Source organism: Cupressus sempervirens, chromosome 10 (assembly GCF_028749045.1).
Source record: "Cupressus sempervirens isolate cs-2001-9-10 chromosome 10, ASM2874904v1, whole genome shotgun sequence".
NCBI classification, from domain to species: Eukaryota; Viridiplantae; Streptophyta; class Pinopsida; order Cupressales; family Cupressaceae; genus Cupressus; species Cupressus sempervirens.
The window spans coordinates 660,255,760-660,270,420 of record NC_143127.1 but is presented as its reverse complement, the minus strand read 5'-3'; the positions used below and the strand labels follow the sequence as shown (position 1 = coordinate 660,270,420).

Below are 14,661 nucleotides of genomic sequence, written 5' to 3'. Positions count from 1 at the left end.
AATTAATTTCTTTATACCATAGCCATGTTTTATTCTTATTGATGTGCAAATTTAGATGCAATTGAGAAAGCATGCAATGAGAGTGATAAACCTCTTAGTACCTTTAGATCATTGTCATGTGCACTATTAGTAGAGTGTTATTTATTCCTTCCTTGAATTGAGATTTCCCTCTCAACATTTTGATTGATATAAAGGCCACATGTTTTTTATTTTTTTAAAGGTTTATTTGTAGAATTTAAAACTTCATTAGAAAAGAGCTTAGGACGAGTTTAAATGGGATTCATTTACAACTAAGCATCACAACTCTCTTACTTCCAAGAGTCCTAATTGGGAGTTCAGTGGATGACATAGCACTAACAAATTGTCCATTAGATTGTGCCTAATAAAGAAAAGACAGATGACAATGACAATATGTAATGGGAAGGAAATGTTTATGGGTGCCATCTATGCAACTGACAATAGTTTTTACCATTTATTTATTAAATAACTTTTTATAAAGAAATTCCTTTAAGATTAATCTTATCTAGACAAATTTGGAAGCTAATTAGCTACTATTTATGCAGGGCCGAATAAATATTATTAGACAATTTATTTCCATTTATTAATAAATTTAAAAATTAATTTATTATAAACAACAAACCGTCTAATCAGATGCATTTGACCCCTATGTATTCATTTCGGCAATGGAGCCTTTGATGTCTTTCTAGATTTCAATAACTCAGATGACCGGAGTGACTTATTTTCGTTGCTGAGTAAGTTCTTTCAGTGCTGTCGGCAAATTAGAGGATAGGTTTTGGAGAATGGGGGCATAAAGTAGTACGGTTGATATGACATATTCATGCCACAACGCCAGGAATCACGTCACAGATTACGTCAGGAGCGTATTCCATAATGGGATTTCCATGTCCATATGTGGCTGGGTTTTATCCAGGAAGTGATGAATGATTGCACGATGTTCCGTTGCTCTCAGGGGGAGGCGATTCCTTTTCAAATGTAATGTTCTTTCATGTTTGAATGATGTCACTTAGCTCGAATCCAATTAAGGTGGGGACGAGTGCATTAATTTCTGCCTAATGCTTGTCAATTTCTTTTTATTATTGCTATCCATTTCAATCCATTTTGAACAAAAGCAATATTTCATTTGTCACACATTTCTTTCAGTAAAGTATTGCCTGTCAATGGGCGATTCAATGGAATCCACAAACACAAAAAGCATAAGCATTTCTCTTTTATTTTTCTAGCTAAATCAAAGCAATAAAGTCATGAAGAGGTTGTGTTCAAAGAAAATACACGTGTTCTTCGAAGTTGCAGCCACAGAAAATACACAGCTTCCCAACTCTGGTTTGTCCCTTCATGATTAATATCCATGGTTGGTGCGATGCAGTTGCGAGTGCGAGCCGCACTGCATCAAGTTTAATGGGCATTTCCCTTTAATAGAGTGACAATGTTAGAGCTCTTTCAATGGTGAATGTGATTGCTGTGGATTGGCAAATGATAAAGAATTCTGTGGATAAATTTTGAGGAGGGTCAATTTATCATAAATGATGGAATTTGAGAAAATCTGTCAAGTTGTGAGATCACTAGCATTATAAGCTTGGGTGAATACGAAAGTCCACATATTAAGTTCCTAATCTATACGTTCTCAGAAAAGCTGTTTAATAATAATTGGACAATTTTGGATGTACTTATTCACAACTTAATATCTTTATATATCAAAACATAATGACAGATTACAGTAACGTGGATTCAGTTCATTATCAACGAGGATGGTAAAATTTAGGAGTTCGAATAATCTATATTTTGGAGTCAATATAAGTTATTAAATATCAAATGCAAGCACCAAAATATTGACTTGTGTATCACGAAATGACAAATGTATGATGTAGAATAGATGGGTCAAATGCATAAAATTGTGCATGAGTAAGAATAAATGGGAATGTAAACTGGAGAATAAATGGGAATGTATACTGATTGGGAGATGTCCCATATTATATATAAAAAAATATGTCGCTTAATTCATCTCATTAAAAAGGGAGGAAAATTAAATCGAAATTGATATAGAAATGCATCATCATTATGAATACATATCAATAATATTATTGAAATGAATTCTTTTAATGTTTGTATAACATTATGTTATATAGGTTTATAATTAATTTCTAGATAATTCTATTTTTGACTATTTAATTTTATATCTATAAGGGATATAAGAACATGTGTTTATATTCATAATTGATATGTTTGATTAGTCTAACTTTTTAATGAAATATTTTAATATTCTATCTATTCAACTTTATATGTGCAAGAGATAAATTGGATTGATCTTACACTCATAATTAAGATTATTATAAATGAATATTTATAATACTCAACTTGTTTGATTTTCATAGAAGATAAATAAATTAGTATTGTTAGTTAATTACTCATTAACCTTCAAGTACTTGTATTTCTGTACTGTACAATAGCTGTTTTTGGTATCACTTAAAATAAGCAATGACATGATTTATCCTCAAATTTAACTTTTATTTGTGTCATGCTTTGATTTGACACTTTAAAAAACTAATGATTTTGCATTGTTGTTCACTCTAAGAAATGTTGATTTGAGTATTGAAGATTGTGTATTTATATATTGTGTATTTATATATAGACTTAAGTTAGTAGCACTTATCCAATGGTCATGAAGTATGCTTATATATTACTATCTAGATAAAAGGTTTAAGTCCACTAGTAGATAGGTGATTTGGATGATTTTAACAATCATAAATATTAGGATGAGAAATGTATATGACTATTTGTCCACTTTATTGCTATAGTAAATTTATGAACTATTCAATATATTTGATTATATATCACTTATTATTAGACCAAAGAATAGGATAAATTGGAGTATGAGTATTAATTTTCACCATCAGTTTTTTATTCTAATTTTAATTACATTGATTTAAGTTGAAATTATTGTCAATGCAAACTAAATTAATATAACTTGTAATTTAAATACTTTTATGAACTTAATGAATATAAGTCCATATAAATAACATTCATGAGTATGGATAATATGTATTCACATCTCCATGAATGCTTGGACATGGGCATCCGTGTAATGTCTTTCACATCTGTATTATTTTTTGACTATTTTGATCCATTGTCAATATGGTGTATGTTGTATTGTATCATGTATATTGCAATTCTTTGGTATTGGTAGGATCCACATGGTGTATCCTTTGGTACAATTATAACATTTTGATAATATGATCATTATATGCTTATCATTCCAATGTATGCATTATTAATTTTGTTCTTAATCAATATTTATGATGTATTGATTATGCTTATGATGTGACCCAAAAAGGAAGTATGTATGCTCTTTAAGAATGATACTCATGGATAGGTACCCTTGACATTTGTGCAGTGATGCAAGTATTCGGTATAAAATCTACCGAGCTCTATAATTTTAAACATACCTCATCGATGATAGTTTTTGAAATTAAAAAGAAAGAAAAAGTGGGGGCTCACCTAAGAAACAAATCACTCTAAGATAAATACAACTGAGATACAACACATACTAACTTGCCGCCTTTGTTAATTAAAAAACCCCCAAATCAAAGTATCTCAAAATCTAATCATAACTAGAATAATATGATTAGTCATTAATATAATATGTACAGAGCTAATATAAATAGAAAGTCCAAAAAAGCACCATGGATAGAGCCCCCATGGGCCAAGAGCATAAGTAAATAACATAACAAAAATTATAGCAAAAGGGAGAGCTAGCTCTCCTTACTCTTGTCCTTTCCCTTTGGCTTGTCGAACAATAATTGTAGCTAATCATTAGCTAGGAACTTGTAGAGAGAGCCAATGGTGTCCACTACCCACAATAATAAGACCTTCTTTTTCAGCATGGAGTAGGTGAAGAATCACAAATGTCGAGAAGATAACCCTAACTGCAAACCTGACAACATCATCGAATATTTGTTCAACAATATCCTTCCTCTCATCTAATTTCTTAAAACTACTCTCAATGGTCACCAAATCGTCTCCCTAGTTCTCCCTAGGGGTCCTTATACTAGTTCTTCTTTCTCTTTCCATGCTGACAGGGAGGGGAAGTTAAGGTCTTAGTGATAGTTACTAGAAGATTTGACATTTAATTTTGTGTTGAATCATCACCCTATTGAGTGTAATTTACACATGTTTAAAAAGAAAGGTCATAATAATGGTTCCTACTTTCCATCATGAAGAAATCAGATGGGAAGTGCAAAATAATAATTCTAGGGGCTTCAAATGAAGCCCCCCTAGGGCTTCATTCGAAGCCATGACCCTAGGGGCTTCCTTCAAAGCCCCTTGTGCCAATCGGCATGGCGAGCTTCGAATGAAGCCCCTAGGTCCAACAAATGGTCAAAAAGTGGGCCAAGGGGCTTTGTTCGAACCCCCTTGGGGCAAATAAGAGACCCAAAAAATGGGCCAGGGGGGTTCGTTCAAACCCCCTTAGGGCCACCCAAACTACTCCTAGGGGGCTTTGAATGAAGCCACTTTAAGGGCTTCATTCAAAGGTCCCAAAATAGAAATTTTTACAAAATTCTTAAATTTTCTATCAATTTTTTCCCTTTTGAGGGCTCAAACAAGGGCTAAATAGGATCATTTTCGAAAACTAAATATATCATATTGTTGTACTCTAAATAAGCTTTCTAATGACTCTACTTTTAATATAGATTGTATTTAATGTCATATTTTTTTAGAAATTTTATTAAATATAGGTTGTTTGGCCATTTCATAAATTTTTATTTGAAGAAAATAATTTTTAAAAAATATACTCATCAAAGGTACATGTATCACCTTTCTATCAAAAAAATAAAAAATCCATTTTGATATATACAAAATTAATTATATCAATCAAAATCAACCTATGTCTAATTTTTCATTGATGTCAATTTACCATCAAATAAAATCTACAGTTCTTAACAAAATTGATTCAAACCAACTAACGTTGGTAAGTGTTGATGTTAACATTCTAGTCTTGAAAGAACTTTGTCATTATCACATTTTTAATAAAAAAAGTTATGTTGATCAAAACAACCATCACTCTTTAAAATTGCTGATTTTTCATATATACCACTTCTTGAAGGAGAAATAAAAATGGACTTCAATCAATTCAAAAAATAAAATAAAAATTATTTTTATAAATTAGAAATAAAAGTCTACAAATCACTAGTTTACATTGTCTTCAATTTCTTTACAATTTTTTAGTAATAATAAGCATATAAAAGTGATTTTTTTAAAACAAATATATGTTTCAGTGTCAAATATTAAAATATTTTATAGACCAACCACAATAGTTGCTGTTGTCCTAAAATCTCTATTATCATTTGTGGTTAGCCAATAAAGAGTGCTTGCATAATTCAACTTAATATTTTTATCATCATTGTTAGAAAAGGAAAAAATATTAGTAATTTAAATAGATAAGTAATATATTATAATAAACATATATCTTATGCATATTCAACGTAAATTGCCTTGCCTAATTAGAATGTTTAAGTAGCTAGAGAAGTAATGAATAAATCTTATTTAATTATTTTTTATGTTATTTTTAAAATGTAAAAGAGGTAATTGTTATTAATAAGCAAAATGTTCATTTTTCAACACTTCTAATAATTTTAAGATTTTCTTGCATTAAAGAAGTATTATACTTGGAATATCATTGAGAGATTTGAAGAATAAATTATTATATAAATTTTGTTGGAAATCTTGTGTTAAGTTAGGAATGCATGAACAAGTTCTTGTTTGTCTTTGCCTTCATAAGATTATTGTGAAAATTGATATCTAGAAAAGAAATTGTTTTCCAAAGAAAAGAGGTATCCAAAAACATGATCTATAATACTTAACAATGAAATAAAAACAAAGAAAACTTATCTAGGCTAGCAAAAACAATTTTCTTATATAGATTTACATTGATAAGTAGTCATAAAAACCTTGATAAATGATGGAATAATGAAAATATAATAAGGCTTATAGACAAAGACATGAGAATATAAACTATTCATCAAACTCTTTGGCCACCATTAGGCTAGAACATGAGAATTCTATAAAATGTTCATGTTATGGTCTTTTTTGGCAATAAAAGAGAAAAATATGTTAACATTTTTCTATTTTCTTTCTAGTTGTAAAACCATGACCTAATTTTTTTTTAAATAATTCTTTTATTTTGTCTAGGCCTAAATTTAAACTTTCTTTTTTCTCTATCATCACAAAAATTGTCCAAAAACACAACACAAGGTCGATGAATAAGCCATTTTGGTTTTTTTGCTATCAGGATAGAATTTAGATTTAAATAGATAACATTGAAATATTTTTTTGAGTGAAATTGGTTTAATTTTTCAAGAGTTGAGAATACACCCCCCAAATGATGAAATTAATGGTTTATGTCCTAAACAAACCCTTCAAAAAAAGAATTTCAAAATTGACCTTCTTCTAATTATTAATATCCTCTAGTAACATAAGAAAACTTAATAGGTTAAAAAAATAATAAAAATGAATTGGACTCATTAATTGCAAGGTTGAAATTTCCAACAACAAAATCTCATGGGACCACTCTTGCTAAATAATTGAAATATATTGTCTCTCATGAGGCATATGAATGAGTGGAAAATCAATATTGATCTAGCACGATCGAACAAAATATATAATTTTATATGGATATTCTATATTATAATTTAAAGTAATTTTTTTCTATAATATGACTTTAGTGCACTCTATACTTAATCTTGAACCAAAGGAAATTGAAAAATAATTTAATGAAAGGTAAATGCACAAGAAAACTTTATGTAGAAAAACTATCTTAGAAGATTGTTTGTTTTGAAAATTTAATTTGTGTGCACTCTTCACAAACTCATAAACTAATGAAATTATATAGAATATGTGTAGGACAATTCCAATTTATTATTGCCACCAACAGGAGTTGTTGAAATAGAACACAACATTGATTAGGGGTAAATTGATCTTGAAACAAACCTTTTAAAATATGTCACAAGCACTTATTGATGAGATGATGAGATATATTTATTTTGTTGTCATTTAGGCTCTTCCAATACTATTGGAAAATCAAATAGGATAGATGTTGTTGGTTTGTGGCATCTAGTGCAATACAATTGACATGACACAATGTTATACACACCCTCTTAAATGTCACCCATAAATGAATCAAATTCTCCACACATGTCAAAATATATGCACAAGTTACAAGATAAACAGATTACCTTTTCTAAATCTTAACCACTAAACATGTGTTTTCTTATATAATCTCACATTCTATAAATGGTTGCATAGAACCATGCATCTAAAAATCATGATAACACTAAAGCATTGACCCCTAATTTAAGATTTTATATTAAGATATCACAATATTAAATGTATTTTCCTAATTAATTATTCTATGTCTCACATGAATATTAAATAACTAACCCATTGTTACAAACAAACTTAACAAGTGACCTCCCATAAATATTAATGTGGCTAACCACATTTCTAGATGTACCATAACTAAATAATTATTTAATTGAAATATTTTAATAAATTATTTTATAGAAGGAAACACTTAATCCCAACAAATCTAACTGCTTCTCCCAATTTTGTTTCAATTAATAGTTATGTCACTCTCAATTCAATAATTGTTCTAATTTTTTAGGCATGAGTTATTTACAAGGGACACAACTCTTTTTGGGAATCGATTTAGAACCTTTTTTAGGTAAACACTCATTTTCCATTCTTTAAGGAATAATTCTTCTTTACCATAAGGAAAATTAAGTAATTGTTTTTGTTTTCTAGAAATGCAATTGTTCCTAAATAATTTCTTTATGTCAAGGCAATGATTATTCTTTTGTGATTATGCAAATATAGGTGCAATCAAACAAGGTTGCAATGGGAGTGATTAATCTCTTAGAGGCTTTAAATAATTGTTGTGTGTGCTATTACTAGAGTGTCATTTATTCCTACCTTTAATCGAGGTTGTCACTCTATATTGTGATTGTTATAAAAGACTCATATTTTTCTTTTGCAAAAAAAATTATAGGTAAAAATCAAAACCTCATTAAAGAGGAACTTGAAACAAGTTTATATGAAATTAATTTCAACCTACAAATCACAACTTTCTTACTCAATAGACTTCTCACTAGAAGTTTAGTGGTTTCCCTAGCACCAACAAATTAACCAGTTTCCCTAGCACCAACAAATTAACCAACCTTGTTATGCTTAGGGAAGAGAAGATAGATGATAACAACATAAACTAAATCATAAACAAAAACATAAATCTTACCAAGGGGGGCGCAATTTTTTCTTTCAAAACTCCCTTTTCCCCTTGGTAAGATTTACATTTTAGTTAATGATTTAGCCAATTCCATGAGAGGGAAACCCTTAAATCATAAACTAAAACATAATTTTTACCAAGGGGAACACGTTCTTTTCCTTGAAAACTCCCTTTTTCCCTTCGTAAGATTTACATTCTACTTTATGCTTTAGCAAATTCCATGAGAAGGAAAAGTCTAAATTGTGAATTAAAACATAAACCTTACCAGGGGAACACTTAGTATTTTTTTTAATAAAAGCTTCATTTTCCCATTTCTAGATTACAATTTAAGAAATTAAGTAAGAAGAAACTATCTAAATCATAAACTAAAATATAAATCTTATCGAAAGAACACTCAAATTATTTTTTCAAAAGCTGCATTTTCCGTTGGTAAGATTTAACCAGTTCCATAAGAAAAGATTGCTTACATAGATTCTAATAGTAAGAAAACAATATTAAATTACACAAATGTGACTGTAGACTTAATCATGAATGACTCAAATTTATTTGATAATGTAATTATAGATAATTAAATTTAATGATCAATTGAATATAGATAATCTATGGCCATACTTTCATGAGGGAGAACTCACAATTTTAGAGTACATGATTTTTTTTGTGTGGAGTGAAAGTTTTGAAAAAAAAAGAAGAGGAATGTTATTATGATTCTTATCCTCTTTCATCATCTTTTGTTGCACCTCCTTCCCAATTCCTCTTGCTCATCAGCGAGCTATTGAGGACATACCACATGATAGGCATGTTTTTATATTTGGAAATAAAGATGAAACCATTTGGGCCCCATCTAGCACAGGGAACTACACAATTAAGAAGGGCTACGAAGCGTTATCACTAATCCAACATAACTTGTCATCTTAAAGGTCGTATATGTTCTGTTGGAATAATGCAATTTCCCCTAAGGTTGGCTATTTCTCATGGCTTGCATTGAAGAAATGTGCTCTTACTAGTGACTGCCTTGCTTGGCCCAACATTTCTAATCCCTTTCTATGTGTCCTATGCAAAGATAATGTTGAAAGTGCAGACCATCTATTTCTCCATTACAATTTTGCATACACATGTTGGATCCATATGCTTACTAAACTGAACCTCAGTCTCCCTCTCCCAAAGACTCTTTGGGACCTATTTCAATCTTGGCCACTGTTGTACCAGTCTTCTATATGTGGAGCTATTCGGATCATTATCCCAGCCTTAGTTGTTCGAGCACTATGGTGGGAATGTAATTGCATAATTTTCAAGCATAGAGAAACAAACCTCAATCCATTCTTAATCAACCTGGAACACTATATCACAAAACTTCTAAATGTTAAAATCCTCAAATCAGTTTTGATAGCTTCCAAATTCTCTATGTGGGATGCAGATCTAATCAAGAACTGATAGCTTCCAAATTCTCTATGTGGGATGCAGATCTAATCAAGAACTGGAGCAATATCAAGATCCCTTCAGCAAGCTCTATGCCACATAATCCCACAGCCAAAATTAGTAGAAAAGAGATTCGTTGGCATCTTCTTCATCCCCCATTTGTATAACTAAATTTTAATGGGGACTCTCGTGACAACCCTAGAGTCTCTAGTGCTGGTTTTTTATTACGAGATCATTCAGGAACATTACTATTGGCATCTTCAGTTCCTTTACCGACTTCTACTATCAACTAGGCGGAAGCTATGGCACTGCTATTGGGTCTCAATGCTTCCATCCAACAAGGCTTTTCTCATCTGATTATCGAAGGTGACTCTTTGATTATTATCCATGCTACCACTACCAGGGTCTCTTCAAATAGGAAGATACAGTATATTCTTCGACATGTGTGGTCTATGCTGCACAAATTTGAAGATTTACACATTTGTCACACGTACAAGGAGGGCAATGCATTGGCTAACATGTTCACCAACTTGGCATGTGATGGCCATAATCTTTGCCTCTTCGAGGGCTCACCAAATTTAGCGGAGTTTCAGGACGTTTCAAACATACTTGGGCAAGATAAATGAATTGCCTCTAAATGATGACTCGGTGCCGTTGCTGATCTTGCTAATTATAAATCATACTTGATTCTCTCTAATGTTTCTGTTATAGTTGCAGTGACTTGTGCAGGGGCTTCAATGGTCAAAGCTCGTCCTCTTATTGGGTCACCCTCTTCTCATTGTCTATGTGGTCATCATTACTGCCATATCTCTACTTCCTATGGTCACGGCCATGGAAATCTGCCTCAACTCCAAGATATCATGGATCAATAGTTGGATATTATGGAGCCTGAACTTATTGGTTTTCATGTGCTATATTTTCTTAGCTTATTACCAGCAGTATGAGCTGTATATATTTTTTTGTCTTATTTGGTAACCCTGTTGTATGCTATGGGGTTTGTCATTTTGATTTATCCTGCCAGCAAGCTGCGGATTTTTCAGACATTTCAGAACTACATGCTCTGCTAATATTTATAGTTTCTTATTATTGTCAGCATGATGTACAAAATCTTTTATTTAGTTTCTTATTATTATTATTATAAATTTATATAGGCTTTGTCGCCTTTGTTGAAAAAAAATAAATTCAACGATCTGTACATCGTGTTTAGACCGACTGTGAAGAAAGGATCCCAGTGAACGCACATTTGACTGCAGCCTTACACACTCACGTCATTGCCATCTAAATTCAATCTTAAACGTTGACCGTAGATATTTGACTCGTTTGGGTAACCTACAGTTTAAAAAAAGCTACAAGTTGTTAGAGCTTTGAAACGTGCAATCCACAAACATGGCCTCAACTGATCTTCGGCCTCACGCAGTAATGGTGCCGCTTCCTGCTCAAGGCCACATCACCCCTTTCTTTCACCTGGCAAAACTTTTAGCCGCCCGGGGGTTTTTCATCACTTTCATCAACACAGATTGGGCCCAGGACAGGATCTTTAGACCTCCCAACGATGCCGCTACAATCTCCCGTCGGTTGCAGCAGCAAGGGATGCACTTTCGCTTTCTCTCTCTTCCCGACGGCCTCCCTCCTCACCACCCTCGCCTTCTCATAATCCACGAGTTTTTCCAGGCAGTCCAGAAACTCTGCCCCGCCATGGTTCGACTCCTGCAAAGCACGGCCGATGAGGCGCCGCCGATTACATGCATGGTTGCAGATTCTCTCTTCGCCTGCACTGATGACGTGGCCTCAGTCCTTGGAGTTCCACGTGCCATATTCTGGACATTCTCTTGCTCTGCCTCCATTGCCCTCACTTCTTCCCGCTTTCTCCTTCACAACGGACTCATTCCAATCAATGGTACGGTTCAACAGTCACTTGCGCCAGACCTATTAGCCTATTATGGTATAGATTTATTAAGATATTTGTTTCTATTTGCTGTGTTGTTTGCAGTGAAGGAGGCACAGCGTCCGGAAAATCTTATCACTTGTCTGCCCGGAAACATTCCGCCAGTCAAACCGACGGATCTGATGATATTCTTCCGAGACAGGTCCGATCCCATGTTTGAAATCATGGTGAACATATCGGACAAACAGAAGAAATCCGATTACATGCTCGTCAACAGTTTTGAAGAGATTGAAGGCCTGGAAGCCATAGCTGGACTCTCCAATGGCTGTCCTGCGGTTAGTGTTGGCCCTGTTTTCTTGCCTGAGTTTCTCCAAGACACTGAATCCTCTGTAAACATTTCTACAAGCCTTTGGAAGGATGATCTCGACTGCCTCAATTGGCTTGACACGCAAAAGCCGTCTTCTGTTCTGTATGTCTCTTTTGGGAGCATCGCGGTCATGTCGATGGAGCAGTTGCAAGAGCTGGCTCTAGGGCTTGAGGGCAGCCAGCAGCCTTTTCTTTGGGTGCTCAGGATTGACATAGCCGATGGGCGATCCGCAGTTTTGCCTCAAGGATTTCGGGAACGAGTGAATGGCCGTGGAATGGTTGTGGATTGGACTCCTCAATTGAAAGTTCTGTCTCATCCATCCGTGCGAGGGTTCCTGACGCACAACGGGTGGAATTCTTCCGTGGAAAGCATGAGCATGGGAGTTCCTATGATCGGATGGCCCTTGTGGGCGGAGCAGTTTCACAACAGCAGACTTTGCAAAGAGGTATGGAAGATTGCCGTGGAAATCGAGTCTCGGGTGGAAGATGATAATGTTTTGGTGAGGAGAGAGGAAGTGGAGAAGGTCGTTGGAATGTTGATGAGAGGGGAGGAAGGGAATGGATTGAGAAAGAGAGCGTTGGAGCTGAAGGAAGCTGCCTGGAGAGCGGTCATACCAGGAGGTTCCTCCTACAGATATTTGGATAAGTTTACACAAGACATGATCGCAAGAGCCAAGTCCCTGAGCATCCAAGCATAAGTTTCATTCTTTTAACAGTTTGTTCTTAAAGGCCATGTACGATTTCAATGTTTGCTTGACAGTAGAAAGTAACTCTCAAATGCCCTCCTACGAACGAGTCACGGTAGTTGGCACCAGCAAGGAAATGCTAATTGCATTGTCTTGTCGTGTCGCTTATAATAATCTATGACAGGTCATTATATGCCAATCCTGTCTATTTTCTTTTGGCGTTTCCCTTTAAAGTCGTACTGCATGTTCCTCTTCAGGAATAGCTTTGTTTCACTTCTCACGATTCCTATGAGTGATGTCACCTCTTAGAAGAGGATCGATTGGACCAAATAAGCCAGTGCTACAGAGTTAATGAAAAAGATATTTGGCGCTAGCATTAACAAGATCTCTTCAAGCAATAAAATGATCTCTTCAAGTATTTGTCTAAATACAGATGAGATATTTTTATTTCTGTTGAAGGCAGATAACTATAGCATTCACTGCATGTAAATTTGCTATAGTTAATCAATCACTGGAATCCAAATATTTTTCAGTCACTGATATAGTATATGGTTACTATATTCAATATCGAGTTTTATATTTTTTAGTTTTTATATTTCTATTTTTCTCATTTGCTAGTTTGCTGAATAGTCAGTGCTATGAATTTGGATTTGATTTTTTTGTCTTCTTTATTTGTTTCTTTTATAGTTCGTTGTAAATATTTCAAACTGATAAATGAGAGTTGAATACGTTAGCACAAGAAGACAAGTTGTCGTAACTTTTCACTTGTAGGTGATTTAGTTTGGAATTTGTAATCTATGTGTAGAATAGGTATAGATATATGTTTTCACCAGGTAGATGGAACTCCTTTTTAGGCACTAGAGTATCTAGACTCATCTCCTCGCATTGAATATAGGTTGTAAGCAGATGTAAAAATCTAGAAAGTAGACAGATCATATTGCCCATTTAAATTATGATGTTGAATGGTTAGAAAGTAGACAAATTATATTGCTCGTTTAAATGATGATGTTGAACAGTTAGGTAGACTTTGTAGTCAAACAGTGGTTTCCACGGGCTTGCAAGAGTAGGACCACCATCAAGTGCACCATCTTGTTTTAGAAGATCAGTCTAGATGCAGAGTAACTTTCTTGTTCCCCACAATAGATGTCCATGCCGCATAATACTATTTGCAATAAAGTTTTCCCCATCAAGAATGACACACTTGTCCGTTGTAAGCACATCAATTTTCTAGTCGATGCTCATAGCCTATAAATGCACATATGACACAATTTGTAGGTTGCCAAATTCTGAGAAGCCAATTTCCTTACTGCATTCAAGGTAACATGCATTTTTCTTTGTCCATTCAGATTGATCTTCAAAGTTTTTCATAGTTTCTATATAAATCTTTTATTTGTAGTGAATTTTTTTATCAGATTTTTGGTGGATTGTCTTTAATCGTATGATCAAGAAGTTCTTTATGACCCTTCAATCAAATCAATATTTATTTTTATTTGTGCATTTGTTATGCATCGAGATATGTGCATTTATTCCTCCATTTTATATTATATCAAATTCAAGTAGGTTGAGCTCTAAAAAATGTTTGGAGCTAAATCTATCATGTCAAATGATCAAACATGCTAAATAGATCAATAAGTAGGTTAGAGGAAGTTTGTTAGTCATAACTTTCAAAAAGTGGTCACCAAAGTCAACAAGGAATCATGAAAGTATAGATAAATGTTGTTAAGGGACTTGCATGCTGCAAATAAGACAAAACAAATGTAGTTAAAAAAAAAAATGAAGGAAAGAAATTACCACTATCTAAAGGAGTTATGCTCCATTCAAAGAAGACATAGCCCAACCTACAAAAGGGGATAAATTTTCTCAATCTGAAGATAGTTTCCACATGGAGAAATTTTATTTGTCAAAAAAGAAAAAATAGTTGCGAAATGAGGACATTAATATATCTTTATTTCTTTAAGTTTCTTCTAATTATAAAATAATAGAATGCTGAAAACATGATGTGAAGCTGCAATCAA

At 33.3% G+C, this 14,661-nt stretch overlaps 1 protein-coding gene across 1 annotated transcript; it reads left to right on the top strand.

Annotated features, from left to right (window-relative positions):
• The first annotated feature begins 11,070 nt into the window (after positions 1-11,070).
• LOC149535563 (7-deoxyloganetin glucosyltransferase-like) lies at positions 11,071-13,182 on the top strand. The gene is made up of 2 exons (XM_089806563.1): positions 11,071-11,606; positions 11,700-13,182. The coding sequence occupies exons 1-2, from the start codon at positions 11,096-11,098 to the stop codon at positions 12,656-12,658; spliced, it is 1,470 nt and encodes a 489-aa protein (XP_089662689.1). The 5' UTR covers positions 11,071-11,095; the 3' UTR covers positions 12,659-13,182.
• Positions 13,183-14,661: the final 1,479 nt, after the last annotated feature.

Coding starts and splice junctions, on each gene's coding strand:
- LOC149535563 (XM_089806563.1), top strand. CDS start 11,096: ATGGCCTCAACTGATCTTCGGCCTCACGCAGTAATGGTGCCGCTTCCT. Junction 11,607..11,699: donor CGGACTCATTCCAATCAATG/GTACGGTTCAAC, acceptor TGTTGTTTGCAG/TGAAGGAGGCACAGCGTCCG.